The following is a 19,829-nucleotide window of genomic DNA, read 5'->3' on the forward strand; positions in this document are numbered from 1 at the left end:
CACATATATGAACCATATCTATGAGCATTGAATTTACTTACAATTATGAAATCAAATGGAGCCTCCATGACAACACACCGGGCATACTGTAAATACAGGCAAACATAAGTTTGTAAAATTAATTTTTGTGTGTGCATACTTAATTCTTATGGCAATGTTCAACATCAAAACTGTACACAAATTAACATTGGAATAAAATGCTTAACATTACTAGTGGAGAATTTGCATCTCAACATTTTAAACTGACAAATGCTTAACAGCTGTCTTCTCGTGGGTTTGCATATGTGCCACAATAAATGCATACTCTCCCACTTTGCTACAGAACTGGCATTTGTAGGTTGTGCCTTCAAAAACTGGATTTATAAATATATGTTCTTCATTACAAACTGTTGGATTTCGTCAAAAGGCTCCAGGGCTCTTGACTCATTTCAAAGAGATGTGTAACCAGGTGGATGCTGAACATGTGGTGGTTAAGGAGATTCACCCTTCCATAAATTTAACAAATTATTATTAACCTCTAGAGGAAAAACGCAACTGTATCTCTTAATATATCCGTTTAAAATTTACTTGGCAAAAAGAGGCAATAAAAACATATCTTTATTTGGAGTAACGTTTTGTATGACGTCCCCTTCCCGAAGGGCAATAACTCCCGTTTAGACTGCAGACTGATGCAGTTCAGGTGGCCGCGCTGAAAGCTCCACGACGCTACTCTTTCCGTTAGGTACGCAAAACAAGCAGATTAACGTTTACTTACATATTTAAACCACATCTGAATATTTCTAACGTTATTCATGACACAGTTTGAACTGTGTTAGCTGTTCAGCGCTACCTTTTGGTTAGGAAATAATACATTTGCCAGCCATATAGCAAACAACCTGAACATTACGCACTCGCATCAATGCCAACGTGTGAAACGCTGTCTCCGAACGAGCCGCCATCTTCTTGGTTTTTATGGTGCGTTTGAACATCTCGCGTTGTTCCGTGTGATTTGGACAATTACAAGTTACGCCCCCTTCCAAGTTACGCCCCTTCCCAGTTACGCCCCTCTCTTGCAATCCGCAGACAGACCCCACTCTTCAATTTGCGACACTGCACGCGGTAGACCAATCACAGCAGACTGGATCATCTGACCAATCAGATCAGAGTTGGCTGACAGAAAGGAGGGGATTAGACAGTAGTGATGGGAAGTTCGGATCATTTTACTGACTCGGATCTTTGAGTCTCGTTCAGCAAAATGAACGAATCTTTTTTCGAGTCATATCGTTCATTTCGTTCATTATGCAAACGTTGATCACATTACAAACAATACAAAACTATAATGCTATAAGAAACAGAAAAGATTAATTCATTGTTTACCTGGGTCTTTAGTCTATGATTAGCTCACCACACCTCTTATCTGACAAGTCCTCGGGTTTGACTCCTTCGTTCATCACGTGACAGCGTCGTAAGCTAAACCAATGAGGTCTGAGCCGGAAAGAGAATTGATTAGTTCACCTCTCGAGTCTTCGGGTTTGAATCGTTCGTTCTTCTTGAATTCCAGTACAGGACCCATAGAATGTTGCGCAATGCGCATGCGCGGCTGAACGAATCACTCCCTACGACGACTCGTTCTTCCCGAGTCACATTAAAGATTCGTTCAAAATGAACGAATCGTTCAAGAACGACCCATCACTATTAGACAGATCGCCGAACGAATCATTTGAGAGTCAGTCAAGAAATAAGGTAACAATAACGGCCTATTATTAGAAAATGAGTGTTTTTACACCGTGCATGTACGTGAACTTGTTGTCGGACACTCCATAAACCAAAGTAGGACATTAAAAATCACAAAATATTTACTCTTTAAGCTTGCGCGCTGCAGTTTTACATTTCAAATGCACGAGCTCTTCAAATTTAAATGGGTATGCTTGGCTGTCATTGTTAAAATAATTGATCTGAATCATTTCAGGACTCTGTTAACTGAGGCTTTAATTCCCTCTGACAGTCTGGTGACCTGGCCTAGTCCCTTATCCAGCCCTGTTTATAAGACGTTATTCTAGTCTTGATGATATGTGGTTTGTAATGATTATGTCAATGAAGTTTTTGCTCAAAATTGTAACACATGTACACTAATAGTGCATTGTTGAAATGACTGCAAATACGAGTTTGTAATGAGTTCAATTCAAATCTGAACGTTTTTTCCAAGTTGGAAACCCTGAAATTTGTTAGAAAGTGGCAGCATCCTCAACAAGCCTCAAGATTTTTTATAAATATTTGTTTAATGTGTCATTTCAATGATAGACGTTGTGGCCTGGTGCGCTTTCTTTTAGTTCTTTAACATTCTGCAAGAGCAGATCGAGATGAATTAATAGCCATTGAGATTTTAAAAAGTCAAGTCACTAACACCAAAGCCACACATCCACAACTTTATATTGTGGACAGTAACAAACAGCATCCAACATAAGATTAAACAACAGAAATGAAAGTAATATAAAAAAGAATCACTGAATACTGTAAGTAGAATTAAGTGAATATATATAACGATTTAAAAATTGATTACGCTTTTCAAATTGCAAATAGTTAAAATAATTCTAAATAATGAATTATTGTATAACTTGATCCACAATTCTTGTGCATGTGTGTACAGGCTGAAAGTTTTCTTTGGACATGTTGTCTGACACATATAGACAGTATAAACACAGTGAGGATGTGAATGTCTGTGCTGACGCCATATGGTTTTCTCTCCCACTCCTGAGATCTGTCGTGACGATACAATCTTATATTATCATGACTGGCATTGTATCTGGTAAATCTGCCTGTGGGCCTTTAGATTTGTTCCACTTCTTCTCTACCTGGCTGCCGTCTCTGTCAGTGCAGTTGAAGTAACATGAAGATGTTGAGTCTGGCTCAGAAGAAGATTGTGAAGGCAGCTTTTTCGGGTGAACAGCAAATAAAAGCACTTGTGCTATTACGTGATATTCAGGAGCAGAACTCTGATGTGAGCAGGACAGACACAATCTCAAAGTTTAGAGTTCAGAGGGACTAGGGTAAGTGGATTTTACAGCGCTTGGATTGTTTCACAGTTCTGTTAGAGAGTTTGGATTCTTCATCAAATATTTTTGAACGATTTGATACTTTTGTTTACCATGGTTGAATTCAACTTGTGAAATTTTATTAGAAATAAGAAAATACTGTTATTATAATATTATATAAATAATAACGTTTTTAGTGTACACTCTTAAAAATAAAGGTGCTTAAAAGGATCTTCACAGAGATTCCATCGAAGAACCATTTGTGGTTCCACAAAGAACCATTCAGTCAAAGGTTCTTTAAAATACCATCCCTTTCTTACCTTTTTATAATCGAAGAACCTTTTGTGTAACTGAAACGTTCTTCGAATGTAAAAGGTTCTTTATGGCATCGTGAAGTATCTTTACTTTTAAGAGTGTAAATGCCTATTATATGCTTGTTAATAATAATATGCTTATTATTACGATATAGTTATATTCATTTCCATTCTTAATAAATGGTACAAAGGTTTAAAATGGTTCTTTAAAAATCTTTCAAATGCATTGATTGATTCTATACTTTAAAAATGTTTTGATTATATTATAATATCACACTCCATTTTGTGCTTCGACTTTTATTTCAAGTATTAATCCTTTTTTCTTTTGTAAGGATTCGTTCTTTTATGTGTCATTGTCACTGAGTTGCTTGCAACACTGCACTCTTAAAAATAAAAATGCTTCACGATGCCATGGAAGAACCTTTTTTGTCTAAATGGTTCCATAAAGAACCTCTAACAGCCGAAGAACCTTTCTGTTCTGTGTGGCAAAAAAAGGTTATTCAGATTGCAAAAAGGTAAGAAAGAGATGATCTGTGTGGAGCAAAAAAATGTTTCTTCAATGGCATCGCTGTGAAGAACTTTTAAGCACCTTTATTTTTAAGAGTGTAGAATACAATCTCTTGATGGCAGACAGAATTTATTTTGCCACTCATTCCCTTCATCTCTTTAGCCAACAAGTTGACGTCATGTCTCGCATCTGTGTGCTTCTCTGCACCTCCCTGCTGATCTTCTGCTATGCAGCAGGTAAGATTCTGTTCTCTGTCTCTCTCGTCTGCTCATGTGAATTTCCGTCCTTAAGTCCTTTTTCTGATGCTTGGTTTGTGCACCGCTCTGCTTCAGCTTTAGTCAAATCCATTTTCACCAGTTTAGAAGTGTATAGAAGCTTATTACACATAGAAAGCCAATACAGAGCTGAAAACTAACATTGTATTAATATTAATGTATTAATTGTATTATAATAGTAAAAAGAGCATACTTTACTGTTTACATACTTTTAATGCTTTACCTTCGGATTATTTTTTCTATCTCCTTCAGGAGCTGAGAATGGAGAGAGATATCTTCGTTCAGATGAAGGTTTTATTATATTACATAAGTCAAGTTTATTTATATAGCGCTTTTTACAATTTTCATTGTTACAAAGCAGCTGTACATGAGACATATTGACTATAAGCAAAACATTTAAAGTTATACAAAAAAAATAAAATAAGCTAAATATATTTGCATTTATTGTGTTATACTGTATAATAATAATACTATGGCATTTCTGCATGTATTGTGGCAATTTCAGTCCAGTGCAGTGTAGGGTTGGGAATCGTTTGAATTTTATCGATTCCAATTCTGATTCTGCTGGAATGATCGATTCCCAGTTTCGATTCCACAGTTGAAGGAAAACATTTAGATATCAACCTGTATGGTCATTAGCCTACTCGTTGACTGGTCTTGTGTATATTTACACACACAACCATGTTTTTCTGATTTATTACAATTTTTATTACCATAGTTGAATTACATCATGGTTAAACTGTAGTAACTATTATGAAACTATGGTAGATTTGTGATTCCTGTGCTTTAATGCAAATACTATATAGTTAAACCATATTAAACGTGAAAATATGGTTAATTTTCAAAAGGGCTTTTATTGCGATATCAGCAGATCACGCAACACGTGTTCTTTTCTTAAAACATGCCCACAGGAATTGATAAGAGGAATTCAAATTTTAATCAAGTATCCGATTCCTAGCCTTTCGATTCCGATTCCAAATTGGAATGGATTTTCGATTCCTAACCCTAGTGCAGTGTGTTAAATTTCAACAGAAACAAGCCTCAGGAATTTTATGAAATAACCCAACAGCAATTTGATAGACTTATTTACATACTTACAAATAGTAAATTCAGAAAAACGAAAAGTAGGTGCTATGTAGTTATCCCCATGGTTACTATTCACTTTTATTGAATTTCAAAGAAGGAAATGATGCAAGTTCAAGTAAATGATTTGAAAAATGCTGTCCTTTCATTTTTTGCACATTGCTAGATCTAATGGAAAACGTTTGTGTGTCCTCATTGAGTTTTTTCCTCTGTTGCATGCCAGGTGCTCCAGCTCAGAAGGAGAGCAGGGTAAAGAGGAGTTTACCATACTGGAATCTGTGGTCCTCAGATTTTTATGGCTGGGTGGAGGAGTTGCGATCTCAGAGCGGATATGACACACTGCAGGATTTGGCGAGGACCTACTGGGCTCACTTTCCCATTGCCAGCTTTCTAGGTTATGAAACCAACCCAGAGCCAGAAGAGCATCCAGAGCAGAAGGTTGATAACTGAGAAAACATCTGGAAATTTCTTTCCCCAGAGCGCTTCTGCTGTGTAATTTTCCTCTCCATTAGCTGAGCTGATCTTTTACAGTACATGCCCTTTCCTTGTTGTAGAGCATCATTTTACAGCCTCCTTCTGTGTTATGTGGAATATTTTATATTTTTCTCTCGTTACCTCTTTTATTTTTATATTATTATGAATTTTGTAAATGCTTGTAAACTGATGTATGTGATTCATAGATGTGATTCAATTGACAAAGATTCTTGCCCAGTAGCAGATTATTTTTTATTCTTCAGTAAAGACAAAGAAAATAACTAAATAATATATTACATTCGTGCCAACGGGTAATGAGAATAGACTTACTGTTGTAGAAAGAGGGCTTTTAAGAGACAGGAGCGTTTAGGTGGAGGATTAATGTACAGTATAAAAGAATGCGTTTTGGACCCTCCGCCAAAAAAAAAAAGAAACTGACCTTCATAATGAGCTTAATATATTTTATTGTAATACCACTGTAAAAACGCTATAAACCTCTGCTACTTCTGCTTTCATCATATGTGAGGATTTGATTTTCTATACTCACACCACAAGTTAATAAATAACTATTAGTTCGAAGCTGTTGAAGCTAGGAGGCAAAAAAACAAATAAAGGTTCCTAAAAGCTTTGTTGTATGGCTGTGTGGTTCCATTATGTCGTATACTTTGCAGACCCACCGGTGGGTCCAATATTGCATCATCAAAACTAGACAAATATGTTTATAGGTATGCTATCTTTTGAAAGCTTAGAGCTTTCTTACTAGTTTTAATGTTACGCATTTATGTTACATGCAAGAACATAATAAGGTCTGAATCATCTTCCCAAAACCCAGCCCCCACTCTACCTGAAAAAAATAATACAAATAATACTCAATTTCATATTTATACCACACGAACTGTATCAAAAAAATCAAATGAACGCTCTCACTCTCAAGAATTTCACTGTATATGTTACCGATCTAACATAACATTGATAAATTGCCAAATTATTGTCAAACTGTAACAATGTAGAGGGTTTTCTGTCAAATTAGACCATTTCTATCAATTTACTCCAATGTATGACGTGTTACTGTGTCTTTTCATGTCACTCTTGTTCATGTTCTTTATGGGCCTTATATACAGATGCATATTCTGGATTTCAGGCTCTCTGTCATTCATCCTGGCCAGCTGTGCTGTTCATTGGAGGATTTTCAGTTAATTCAATCAATATACAAACTGTATAATTATTGTTGTACAATTCATGTTTTGAACTTCTTTCTTTCAGAAAAGTCCCAGTCCCCAAGTGTTTGTGATTTAAATGTGTGGTCCAGTCATGAAACAGTTCATAGCTAAGAAATGTGTTGGAAATTAATGTTTTAACATCCCCTGGTGACCATTTCAATGCACTCTTGTGCCGGTTTGTAATGGTGAGTACTTTTACTTCTCAGCTAAACTCTCATTTGGATATTACAAAGAAAATATGAAATGCAGTCCACACTATTTCTAATTTTGACATGTCAAAAGATGAAGCCTTTTCTGTTATCCGTTTGCTTATTTGCATACACCATAAAGCTCTATAAAGAGTGAACGATCATTTTCTATGTCTATGACTCACGCTGAAACTGATTTTGTTTGCCTTGTACTTATAGAAGGATTACTGTTTGAAAGATGCAGGGAATAACTGCAAGGAATGACTGTTGGCCAGCCAAACAATCTGTGTAGTCTGGATCAGTTACTTGTTTGCAGTTCAGCAACGGCTCTTTACTTGGACACAAAAGCATCGGTTCAAGAACTTTACAGTTTAGATGCAAACCAACTTACACATGGCAATGTGCCAATGGCAGCGTGAGAGAATACACCTTCATTTGCAGAATAATGATTCAACGAATTACTTCTTGTTATTTGCACAGCCTAACTATTTAAAGATGCTTCACTACAAACTACGTTTCAGTATGAAGTCCTGCAGCTCCAACAGATGTGGAAAACTATTCATGTCACACATGTGCAAGCACTTAAATATACAAGGAAACAAGGCCTCTCTTTTTGCTGCCTTAGTTTATTGTAATTCGCCAGCGGCAGGCTGAAAGTTTCCATTGAGAATGTGTGCATGGGCTTCCCTCGGGCCGGAGAGGGGGTCTTCTCTCTCTTTTCTCTACTCTTGTGCAAGCAAATCTACACCGTTGTGCAAATCGACAGAGAAGACGAGAAATCATGATTTCTCAAAAGTTCTACCTGCATCTGCTCACCTTTGTCACCTTACTGACTTTTCTGGCTCTCTCAGGTAAATGTATCTCAAGCTTTTCATTCTTGCTTTATGAAGGTCAGGGTTTGTTTTAAAGGTGTCTGCTAAAAGTTTTTAAAAACTTAAATTTGATATGAAATTGTGAAAGAGGTCAAAGAATGTGATTTTGCATGTGACACACTTGAAACATCAGATGCATTTGCAGGGTATTAGGACCATTTATTTAACATCTTTGTCTGTCGCTTCATTTCTTTTCATCTCACAATTTATCTCCCTCTCTGCTTCTCCTTAATAGTGTGTGTCAGATTGAGTGAGTCAGACTTTCCACAAAGTTTGTTGAAAGCATCAAAATAAACAACTGTGTGCTTCGGTCCTTGAAAGAGTTGAAAATAGCAGACTAAGACTGTCTGAGAGTATTAATTTGCGTTTTACTTTTGTTCTTGCGTCACACAATCCTTTGTCTTTTTGTTGTCTAGGTATAATCTGGGTTGTAAGGCTTGGTAAACAAACTTTTTAAACGGATAAACTAATCGACAAGATCTTTTGTGGTTGAGTTTCTATGGTATGCTGTGTTTTACTTTAAATGACAAAATAAACAAATAACATTTTTAACCAATAAATTTTTTTGTAGAGGTAGAAAGCGAGAACAAATTGGAAAGAATCTTGAAGAAAGGTGAGTTTTTTTTCACTAGGCTACTTGTATCTGTTTGTTCGTTTAGATTTGTTTGATATACATTAGATATAATTTTTTTTCTCATTTTTTCCATAGTGGCTACTTAGTCTTACTACAAATATATTAAAGGGATAGTTCACCCAAAAATGAGAATGTCACAAATTTCTCTTCTAGCTGTTCCAAACCTGTGTAAATTTCCTTGCTTGGTTGAACACAAAGAAAGATATTTGGAAGAATTTGGAGATTTCTGGGGCACCATTGACTACCATAGTAGAAATATATATATCGTCGCTGTCGGGCGGAATCCTCGTATCTCCAAAACCATTATTTTTCAGGAAGTTAAAAAAACTGCATGTTTTTTGAGTTATTAAACATTGTATCATTAAAGTTGGTATTATACCTTATATTGCTATCATATACTGTTGTGTACCAACATTAACACAACATTTCCCCAAAACCATGTTTAATCGGAGATACAAGGTTTATAACTTGGGAGCAGGGAGATACGAGATTACGCTGTCATTGATAAGAATGGTACGGACACAGACGTCGCTGCTGCCAGCAGTGTTCATCAAAGTCTGCGGTCACGTTGAGCCTTTTGACAAGAGACGAGGCTTTAAAAGCTAATGAAAGCTAATGATTGTGGTTACATACATCTTCCTAAACTCTATTTTAAACATTAGAGCTATGAGTGATGCAATACCAAAATAAAACGTTAAACAGGCTGTCTAATATAGGCGGAAATTAATCTGCACGCAAATAAAGTCGGCGGTTGCGTTGAGCCTCTTGACAAGAGAAAAGGCTTCAATTGTTAACCAAAGCTAATGACTGTGGTTACATACATCTTCCTAAACTCTATTTTAAAGGTTTAAGAACTATAAGTGATGTAATGCAAAAAACGATGAGCTGACTAGGCTGTCTAATAGGCGGAAATTAGCCGAATCTGCTTGCAAACTTACCTTCGTGGCTCACGGGCTTCCTTCTGCACCGAAGCATTACAGCTATCGATTTTTAACAAAACAGGCCTACTCAAATGTATCTAACCTAACTATTTTCACTCGTTATTGTCTAAAAAACTTTCAATCAGGAGACGTAATGCCGAGAAGCTCCCGCGGAGTGAAGAAGAGGTGGAGTTACGAGACTTCTCAGACAGTTGAAGTGTCCAATGGAGTTAAGAGATTTGCTCTCAAGCTATTTTCAACACTTTAGATTGGTTAATAATTTGTAAAAATAACAGACCCACATGGGGACTGACCAATAGCATCGATTTGTGAAAAAATATGAAATTGACCAAATTTGGACATAGGAGGTTTCTGCCCGACAGCGACGATATACTGTATATACTGTTGAAGATTACTCAATACTGTTGAGATACTTTGAAGAATTTATGAAATTAGAGTACCATTTTTTCTACTATGGTAGTGAATGGTGCCTCATAAATCTCAGTTGCTAACATTTTTCTTAATATCTTTCTTTGTGTTTAACAGACCAAATAAATGAATACAGGATTGGAACAACTTGAGGTTGACCAAGTCATGACAGAATTTTCACTTTTGGGTGAACTACCCCTTTAAACTTATTTGGATAAGGTGAAACAATGGTAAATGTATGTGGTTTTGCGCTAGCTTTCCTGTAGCTCAGTGGTCAGAGCATGGCACTAGCACCGCCAAGGTCATGGGTTCGATCCCAGGGGATTGCATATACTCCGATACAAATATATATTATAATGCAATGTAAGCCACTTTGAAAATAAGTGTCGGCCAAATGCATAAAAATGTGAATCGTTTTACTACAATCAAACTGAAAAACTATAGATACTCTAGATAAACCATGGTTCATTTCAGTAAGTGTGTCGCTGCAAGCAACATGCTTGACAATTTCTTAACACGGTATGCAAGTTTGGCTGTTAGAAGAATATTTTAAGGTTGTTTAGAATAGTTTTACAGGCCAATAAGACCTCATGGTAAGCAGTTGAAACCCTAGTTTCTGTGTGAACCCTATCTAGTCCACTTGTTTTTTTCTTTGTCGCCCACTAGTGGATGGAGATGTAAAACCAGCTGTGGCAGTAACTCCCTCAAAAGCCAAACAGTTCCTGTCATCCCTAAAGAGGCCCAAAAGGAATTTATGGGACCGCAGTCGTCCTGACGTCCAGCAGTGGATCCAACAGTTCATGTATATGGGCTATGATGAAGCAGTAAGTGCTTGTGTGTTATAGAAGTTGGTTTGAAAGGTTTATGAGATACTTTGAAATCACGTGTTTGACCTTGACGTCACTCTTACATTAATGGCACATAAGTCCTCTGCCTCTGTGTTTTTTCACAGATATTTTTCAAGTCAGCTTGTTCTTTAAACACTGTATTCGGTCTCCTACTGTGAAAATGTCTGTCAGTTATGCATGTCTTTGTTGTTCTTCACCATTTCACCCAGTCCGGTATCCTTAGAGAGGTTTGATGTACGGGCTGCATTTTAAGCAGTGCACATCAAAGAAGAACATGACTTGTGTTCCTTTCTGAAGAATTATGGGTTCGTTCTATTCTTTACCTTGCAGTTTCTTTACATAAAGATGACTGACAGTCACAAAACGCCCCAAAGTGAGGTTACAGTTCTGTTTACATATAAAATGTAACAGTATTACAAATATTTCCCAGAATGCTTATTTTGGTGTCATCTGTCAGGTAATTATATCATCATTTACAGTAGCACACAATACGTGTATACTTGTTAACATTAGTTAATGTACAGTAAGACTGATAAATTCTAAAAAACTGTATTGTTGGTTGTTATGCTGCGTTCACACCAAACCCAAATTAAGCGATTTGCACGAGTAAATTACATACAAAGTCAAGGCAAAGATGCGAAGTCGCGCAGGGCAAAGTAAATAGATGCAAAGTCGCGCAGGGCGAAGCAAATAGATGCGAATTCGCGCAGGGCGAAGCAAATAGATGCGAAGACGTGCAGGGCGATGCCAATGACGTTAATTGGGCATCCGCGCGCAAGTTGACTTTTTTTACTTAACTGAGAAATTAGCACAAAGAGCTCATTGACACGTACTGTTTGACACATCCGGACGCATAATCATGCAATGTTTTTCGCGTCACTCACGCAAAAATAACGGACTATTCACGAGAGTAATGCGATGCTTTGTGTTTGGTGTGAACAAACATTCTTACATTTTTTAAAGGTTAATGTAGTTTTTAATAATTTCAAGAAATGTTTGTTGCATTTTGTGTTTGGTGTGAACACAGCATTAGTTCTTGTTAGTTAACACATTCACTAATGTTAACAAATGCAACCTTATTGTAAAGTTTCACTACAATTACTTACAAATCTTTAAATTTCATTGCGAGTAGTTCCCAAGTTCAGTGATTTTAGAAAGTCATTTAATTTCATTATTTTTACATTTAAATTATGTGAAATAACAGTTGCATAAAAAAGATCATTTTGGCTGCTAAAGTCTTACATTTGTAAAGGTTAATGTAGTTTTTAAACATTCCAAGAAATGTTTGTTGCATTTTGTGAAAATCAATAACTGTGGCGTATTTTAACGATCTCTCTTAAATTAGTTTAATTTATACGTCTAAACCTCTTATTAAATTTCTCTGTCGTCAAGGATCAGACGTTTCTCTCCGCACAGAACAAAAGGACCAATAGTTTTTGTTGTAATTGTTTTATGTTCTTTCAGAGACTTGAAGCTGATCTCGCCTATTGGATGGATCACCATCAATCCAATGACCAAGGTCGCCAGCATCACTATGATGAAAACTCTCCCATGGTTTCTCGAGGACCTGGAACATACAGGCATGGAGCAGATGTTAACTATGACTACTATTAAGTCACCTTTTCAGAACTGTTCCCAGGAACTGAGTATCAATTTAAGACATCCCCCTTAAAATACAGTACTTGACAATGAAATCATTTTGTAATCGGTAATACACATATGATTAAGAATATTTAAAGAACGAAAATGTATTATTCATCTGTCATGAATTACTCGCCCTTATGAGAGCTTTCTCACAGTTTCGGCTGTGAAACAATAAACATTTTTGTTGATCTATTACTCTTGCATTTATTCAATGATTTCTGACTTGTTTGTTTTTGCTGTCATTATTCAATGATTTACATTTACATTTAGCATACGCTTTTATCCAAAGCGACCTACAGATGAGGGAAACAATGGAAGCAATTGGAACAACATAAGGACGACAAAAAGCATAAGTGCAATAAAAGAAAACTGGTCTCATATAGCCTATCACAGTATACAGAGCCAAGCTTTTTTTTTTTTTTTTGAAAGAGTAGAAAAGAGATTGAAGTCAGAACTGATCAGTCAGGTGTTGACGGAAGAGATGTGTTTTCAGACGGTTCTTAAAGATGGCTACAGAATCTGCCGATCTTGTAGCAACGGGCATAAATGTGGAACCGATCCCGAGAAGGTACGTGAGAGAGATTTTTTACCTTTTTGGGATGGCACCACAAGACGTCGTTCGTTTGCAGAGCGTAGGGCTCTGGCAGGTACATAAGTTTGCATTAATGAGTGAAGGTAAGGGGGTGCCAAATCAGTGGTGGTCTTGTAGGCCAGGAGCAGAGTCTTGAATTTGATTCGAGCGACTATAGGGAGCCAATGTAACTTAGTGAAGAGAGGAGTGACGTGCGCTCTCTTCGGTTCATTGAAGACCACTCTTGCCACCGCATTCTGGATCATCTGTAGAGGTTTGGTTGTGCAAGCTGGAAGTCCAGCCAGTAGTGCATTGAAATAGTCGAGTCTGGACAGAACAAGAGCCTGGACTAGGACTTGCGTAGCATGCTCGGATAGGAAAGGTCTAATTTTCCTAATATTGTAGAGGATGAATCTACATGACCGGGTGGTGCTGGCAACATGATCTGTGAAGTTAAGCTGATCGTCAATCACCACTCCCAGGTTTCTGACTTGTGTTTGTTTTTGCTGTCATCACCAAATCACCTATGTGTATTTCAGTGGCTAAACAAAACCTGTTGCAGTATTCTTAAAAACTCTTCTTCACAAGCATATACGTTCAGCTAAATATATCTTGCATGGTTAGTCTGGATAGCAACAGCAGCTTCTGTAACAGAGGGCAGAGAAAGTGAAAGGAATAGATTGAAAATCACAGTAAATATTTTATTAAAATACCCTTTTCACTTGAAATCAATTAGAGGTTCAAAGTTCTGTATGTGAAGTAACAGATTTTGTTTGAAATCACCACAAAGTTTAACGCAGAAATAACTTTTCTTCCATCTGTCCTCAAATCTTTTATGGCAGACCTGGGTGACATTTCCTGCTCCAGACCACATTCAACATCTCAAGTCACAAAACATCATTGCCATAATAAATTGGTATCCGTTCAAAAAGACACTGCTAGTTTGACACTGATAAAAAAAGTCACATCAATTAAAACACAAAATGTAAACACACAAGAACAAAAATGTACATGATCTAAGCTGATTTTAAATAACAGACAGACGACTGACAAAACTAAGTGCAAGGCCAAGTCTGTAAATTCGATATCTGAGGCACATTTGACTGAGAAAAAACTCTTTAGAGCAGTTCTGTATCGGAGCTGCTTTTCAAAAGATTGCAAAAAAAATCACATCTTTTTGAAGAAAAACTTTTCTTTGAGGGGGTAGGGAAACCCACTCTGTAAAGTCCGCCAGTATTCCAGCATCCCTGAGATGAACACAATTCTTCAGTTGTGTCGGGGTCTGCCTTTTTTCATTCGTGCAGCCTTGGGTTTGGGAATATACTGATTGTTGGCTTGATGCTCCAGCTCTCGGCTGAAATATTGGATGGTTTTGTTCAAGCCTTCTTCCAGCGGCACCTGCAAGCACACAAAGAGCATGTTAGAAATAAAACGAATTTTGATCGCAGGTGCTCCATTTTACTCCGTTTATAAAATCGTTATTATAAGCCTGCATTCTGCATTAGGATATGTTCAAGTACACAATAAATGGTCCTAATTGAGCAGTTCAGGATTTCTAGTGGTTTCCAACTCTTAGCACACCATTCTGTGTAGAGATCAATGACGTTAAATGTTTGCATTAGCAAAACTTGTGACTACTGTGTAGCAGAGGTGTAAAGAGTTCCTGAAAACCATACTTAAGTAAAAGTACAGATACCCTGCAGTGAAAATTACTCCATTACAAGTTACAAGTCACCAATTTCAAAACGACTTGAGTAAAAGTCTTCGAGTATCTGATTTTAACAGTACTTGAGTATTTTACTCATACTGAATGTAGGCTCAAAGCAGCACTAGTCCTCAACACTTAAGAGACATGTCAGTGAAAAACTAGAAACAGTCGATTCGTGAGGAGAGCAATCGCATTTATTTTCTTAAATCATAATAAGACTGAACACCTCAAAATTGCAACAAATCATGGCCGACATCATAACCTACTGTACGTCTATTACAAACACCCAAGTCTCATTTAAGCTCAACTGCTCATAAGTAAACCAAATTCCTTCAAAAAGGTCTCTTCAATATAACGGATAAATAAAGTAATGTTAAGTAAAATCAAAAAGTCAAAGCCTTTTTGCACTGGACATGCTGGTTTGGGCCTCATGGCCAGCTGCAGTCATGTCCTCATTTCACATACACTGTTAGCCCTCACCTGCCATTTCTACAGTCATATATTGGCAACACTGTTGCCTGCTAGTTACTGTAGGTGTTTTACAGTAAACTACTGCAATGGCTGTTTGTATTAACGCACTTAAGTCACACAGTCTTAGATGAACACGTGTAAATAACAGATGAACACAATAAATCTGTCACGATTTCACCAGAGGAGAATTAAACACAAACATCAATAACATCTTCACATATTACAGACACCACTTTCACTTTATTTCTGTCATCTGTGTAAGATGGATCTTATTGAGATTGAACTCGAGTTCATAGTGGTTCAATTGTGTTTTAAGTCACCATTATGGCGATCAGTGTTTGCTTTGGTTGGACTCTTTGACTTTCTTGTAGCTTTAAAATGTACACTTATACAATAACACTGAAAGGGACTTTACAGGAACCGCAACTTTATGTTTGCTTAGTAACTGAAGATACATCTGAAAGAATCCAATCATTAAATAATAATAATATAGCATTTAAGATTTATTAAGATATGTTTGGTAAAGTGATACCATTTTATAATGGAAAGATCTCTGTCAGAAAATCTTTCTTTGCAATTGAGACACAGTTAGACACTTGACATACAAACCTCATCAATGGTGACAAACAATCATGAATGAGTTTTGTACTATGTACCCAGCATGCATTGCAGCATGAAGCTGTTCAGTTGATTGTCACCATTGTTGAGATTCATATGTGGATTGTTCATTTCTCTGTGTCCGACTCATTCTATAGGTTAATATTTTGTCAATATAGTGTGAGACCACTTTTGAAAATTGAAATACTATACATTCTTTTTACTGGTTTACATCACTTCATGGCAATAGTCCCACCACATGGTCAAATTTTGAGCAAACATGTTTAGAGCACATTTAGGAAGAGTTAGTTTTAAAAATAAGAGCTTTTGTAGATGTGTGACCTACAGTAACTAGCTGGCAACAGTGTTGCCAATATATTACTGTAGAAATAGCGGGTAAGGGCTAACCGTGTGTAAACCGCCAGCGATTGACATCTACCTGATACTGCACTCATATTCATATAAAGAAGCCATGTTGACAAGTTTTTGTAAGTTAGAGCAAAATCCACAAGATTGTAGTACCTTCAATGCCCTGTGAATGGCAATATTAATTATAAGTTAGGTGCCATGCAAAATGTAATGTGTAACTGCATTAGTCATTACAAATGTAGTGGAGTAAAGAGTACATATACTTGTTCAAAAATGTAGTTAAGTAGAGAGTAAAAGTTGCTAATATCTTTAATACTCAGTACAACTACAAAGTAGCCAAAAAGATACTTAAGTAAAGTAACTAAGTACATTTACTCCAATACTTTACACCACTGCTGTGTAGCATTGCGTTTGCAAGGCAATTATCATGTGTTGATCCCTAGTGGACATACAGATTTAAAAAAATGTAGAGACTGAATGCGCAGCGAGTCATTTTTAATAAAAACATCTGCCAAATATAAATTAAAACAACTTCCCAGAGACAACACATCACGAAAAACCTCCAGGTGTTGGCATTCAAATGAACATCATGAATAAAACGCTCTCTATGGTATTCATTTATTTGATTCGATAACACCAGAACTCACCACCGGCTCCCAGCCCAGAAGCATTTTAGCTTTACGGATGTCTGGCCGTCGTCTCTGTGGATCATCCTGAGCTTCTGGAAGGAACTGAATATGACTTCTGCTCACTGAGGAGACGATCAAGCGACATTGCATTAACTTCATTATAGATTTTGACAGCCCATCTGCAGTTTTCCACTTCCAACTTACCTACTAGGCTCTTTATGAGCTGAGCAAATTCCAATATGGTGTGTTCCTCTGGATTTCCCTAAAGAGAGAAGAGTGAGCAGGTATGAGGAAGAAACACCAATAGGGCGATAGAGACAGACAGGGGCTTAATATGGCCTTTAGGTTGAATTGGCTCTGACTAAAGGCCAAGCAATTTACCCTCGGGATAATATGACTGGTAGTAAGTGCTATATTCTCTGTTCAATTACGTGTTACAGAAAACGGAATTATTCTCTCGAACTTTAGTGAATTGGCTCAGGAAAGTGGAAATATGTGGCAGAAAACTGATTATGAAAACTGATAACCACTAGTTTGTGCTATTTTTAATTGTCGCTATATATACAGACACATCCGCCGGTTGGACGTAATTGGCCACGGCGGTTAAGTGTCGCTTTAATACGGCAAGTTAAAAATATTTCAACTTTTGACACTCTGTAAGTTTTCAAACTTTGGACCAATCAGATGAGAGCCTCAGTGGAGGATAAACATACAAAGTAAACCGTGTGTGTATACATTAGCATCTGTGAGACTTAATTCATTTCTAATCGTGCCTTCTGTTCAAATCCATACCGCGTGTCCTGTGGGAGCGGTCTCCTAAGGATTGTAAATGTAGGCGAAATGATAAAACTCACCAGGTTGACCGGACTGCTGACGTTACTATTCATCAGAGACACCAGCCCGTTCACCAGATCACTGCGGAAAAAACAAACAGGAAAGTACAACATAAGATGAATGTCTTGATCTGTAGTGGGTGTAGGAGCAAACGTACAAAGAAACTCCACTTGATTAAATTCAGCTCATCAGTAATTTACTGCTCTCGTGGATCAGTGCAAACTCTACATTTGTGAGCATGAATGACATCTTTCAGAAAGCGCTCAAGTGTTCTCATCTACACAACAGTATGTAACAAAATATTGATTTGAAATATATATTTTATTAGCTCATTTGTAACCAATGCAGACCTTCCGCGAGGAAAACCACTTTCAGTTTTAAGATAAGACACGACATTCAAATAATAGGAATGGGCAATTTGGTTTAATCATTTGTAAATATAATGTCAAATGTTATTGAAGGACATATTTATAATTAGTTTTTGTGTAATATTAAACTGTGCCTGTCAAAATGATTTGCAGCATCCGGGTTTCCATGTGTTATCAGTTTTGAGTGGTTGTCACTATGGAATACAACCAATGCTGTGTTGTACAGTGTGTGCAAAAGAGGAAGAGACGGTGGAGAAATGTTTGGACTGCAGAACATGTAGTGGGTCACAAATAAAAGTGCTTCTCAGTTCTTCAATGTGAACTTGAGCTGAGGAGACGTTGCATGCCAACAAGAAGCAAATTAGTCATTGCCTGATACATACTGATATAAGTGTACTTTGAGTTGTTTTGCATAAAGGTGTCTGCCAAATGCACTCAATTCTATTTCAAATTTATTTCTATAGTCCAATTTGCATAATGTAAACACTGGTCCAAAAGCACTTCTGGTTTCATTATTTATTTGATTCTTAAATCTTACCTACATAATTAAATATATCTGTTTAACATTTTCATTTGGTTATACATGTTCTGTTGCTTGAATTTTGTTTTAAACATGTGTGTAGTGTTAAATACCGGTGGCGACACCCAGGTATTAAAGACTTCACTTTATGTTCGGGCGCCAGACGGAAAGAACTGTCAAATTGATTTTACACCAACAGCTCTAAGGCCAACAGTTACTCACAAAAGGGAAAAGATATATACTGTATATGAAGCAAAGCAAGTTAAATTCTCATCAAATTCATTTCATTATTATGAAAATATTCAAAATATTTCCCCCCAAAATAATACAAAATAACAATCACAATGAGCAACAACCAACACATGTTTTCCCCCCAAATAATACCAAATAACAATCACAATGAGCAACAACCAACACATGTTTTCCCCCCAAATAATACCAAATAACAATCACAATGAGCAACAACCAACACATGTTTTCCCCCCAAATAATACCAAATAACAATAACAATAAGCACAGGGTTCCTACACATTTTCCATTTCGAAATTCCATACTTTTCCAGACTCAAACATACAGACTTCCCTGAAGATTTTTCAGACCTGAAAAAGGTAGTGGTTTTAATCGAACCGTTCACATGTATATTACTATAATATTTTGCCAAATAATCAGTGGACTGTTGTAGCTATACCTCATACAAATGAACACCAAACCAAGACATGTTCATTGCACAACCTTTTTTTGGAATTTAGTGCAATGTTAATAATTTGTCAAATTAAATAACTGTAAACCTTCAACCCACAGCAACAGAAGGATTGGTGAAATACTGTATAATTCATTAATGGTCATGAAAAGAGAATTAAAGTCCATTAACTTGGCTTCTTTCAAAATCTGACGACGTTCTATCCGGGCCATATGCAGGATTTTAGAAATACAGAGGTCCAAAAAACTGAGTTTGTCCCCAAAAAAACCATTTTCTTGAGTTACATACTGTATGTGCATTTTAGAACAATTGGAGTGCAAATTAGACAACAATAGCTAAAACCATGTCTGTCTTTTTATATTTATCAGTGATGAGTAAACACATGGTCAATTGATATTTTTATACAAATATTACCAGACTGAAATACAATCAATCTTTCAAGAGCATTTGGGTTCGGAATGACAAATGTAAGCACTATTCCTTTGACTTTTTCTGTAGCTACAAACATGGACATTAAATGACAAAAGTTGCAGACACTTGTTTTTTTAAATTAAAAATAGTTAAAGTAATATAGAAAGAGAATTAAAGAACAAGAAATATTTGCAAGTATTATTGCTTTAATAGGTTAACCATAACCTATAA

General features: G+C 36.6%; 2 protein-coding genes across 2 annotated transcripts in view; one reads left to right on the top strand and one right to left on the bottom strand.

Annotated features, from left to right (window-relative positions):
* Positions 1 to 7,767: 7,767 nt before the first annotated feature.
* Positions 7,768 to 12,612, top strand: ecrg4a (ECRG4 augurin precursor a). Its single transcript, XM_057335654.1, has 4 exons — positions 7,768 to 7,924; positions 8,517 to 8,558; positions 10,595 to 10,752; positions 12,241 to 12,612. Exons 1-4 carry the CDS (start codon positions 7,855 to 7,857, stop codon positions 12,388 to 12,390), a joined length of 420 nt encoding a protein of 139 aa, XP_057191637.1. The 5' UTR covers positions 7,768 to 7,854; the 3' UTR covers positions 12,391 to 12,612.
* Positions 12,613 to 12,739: 127 nt separating this feature from the next.
* uxs1 (UDP-glucuronate decarboxylase 1) overlaps positions 12,740 to 19,829 on the bottom strand; it is a 188,017-nt gene continuing 180,927 nt past the window's right edge. The window contains exons 12-15 of the mRNA XM_057335651.1: positions 17,620 to 17,680; positions 16,970 to 17,027; positions 16,784 to 16,887; positions 12,740 to 14,389 (exon numbers count right to left, since the gene is read on the bottom strand). Coding sequence (XP_057191634.1) covers positions 14,258 to 14,389; positions 16,784 to 16,887; positions 16,970 to 17,027; positions 17,620 to 17,680 — 355 coding nt within the window. The 3' untranslated portion in view covers positions 12,740 to 14,257. The remainder of the gene's footprint in view (positions 14,390 to 16,783; positions 16,888 to 16,969; positions 17,028 to 17,619; positions 17,681 to 19,829) is intronic.

The sequence above is a fragment of the Triplophysa rosa genome, linkage group LG6 (assembly GCF_024868665.1).
Source record: "Triplophysa rosa linkage group LG6, Trosa_1v2, whole genome shotgun sequence".
Taxonomy (NCBI): Eukaryota; Metazoa; Chordata; class Actinopteri; order Cypriniformes; family Nemacheilidae; genus Triplophysa; species Triplophysa rosa.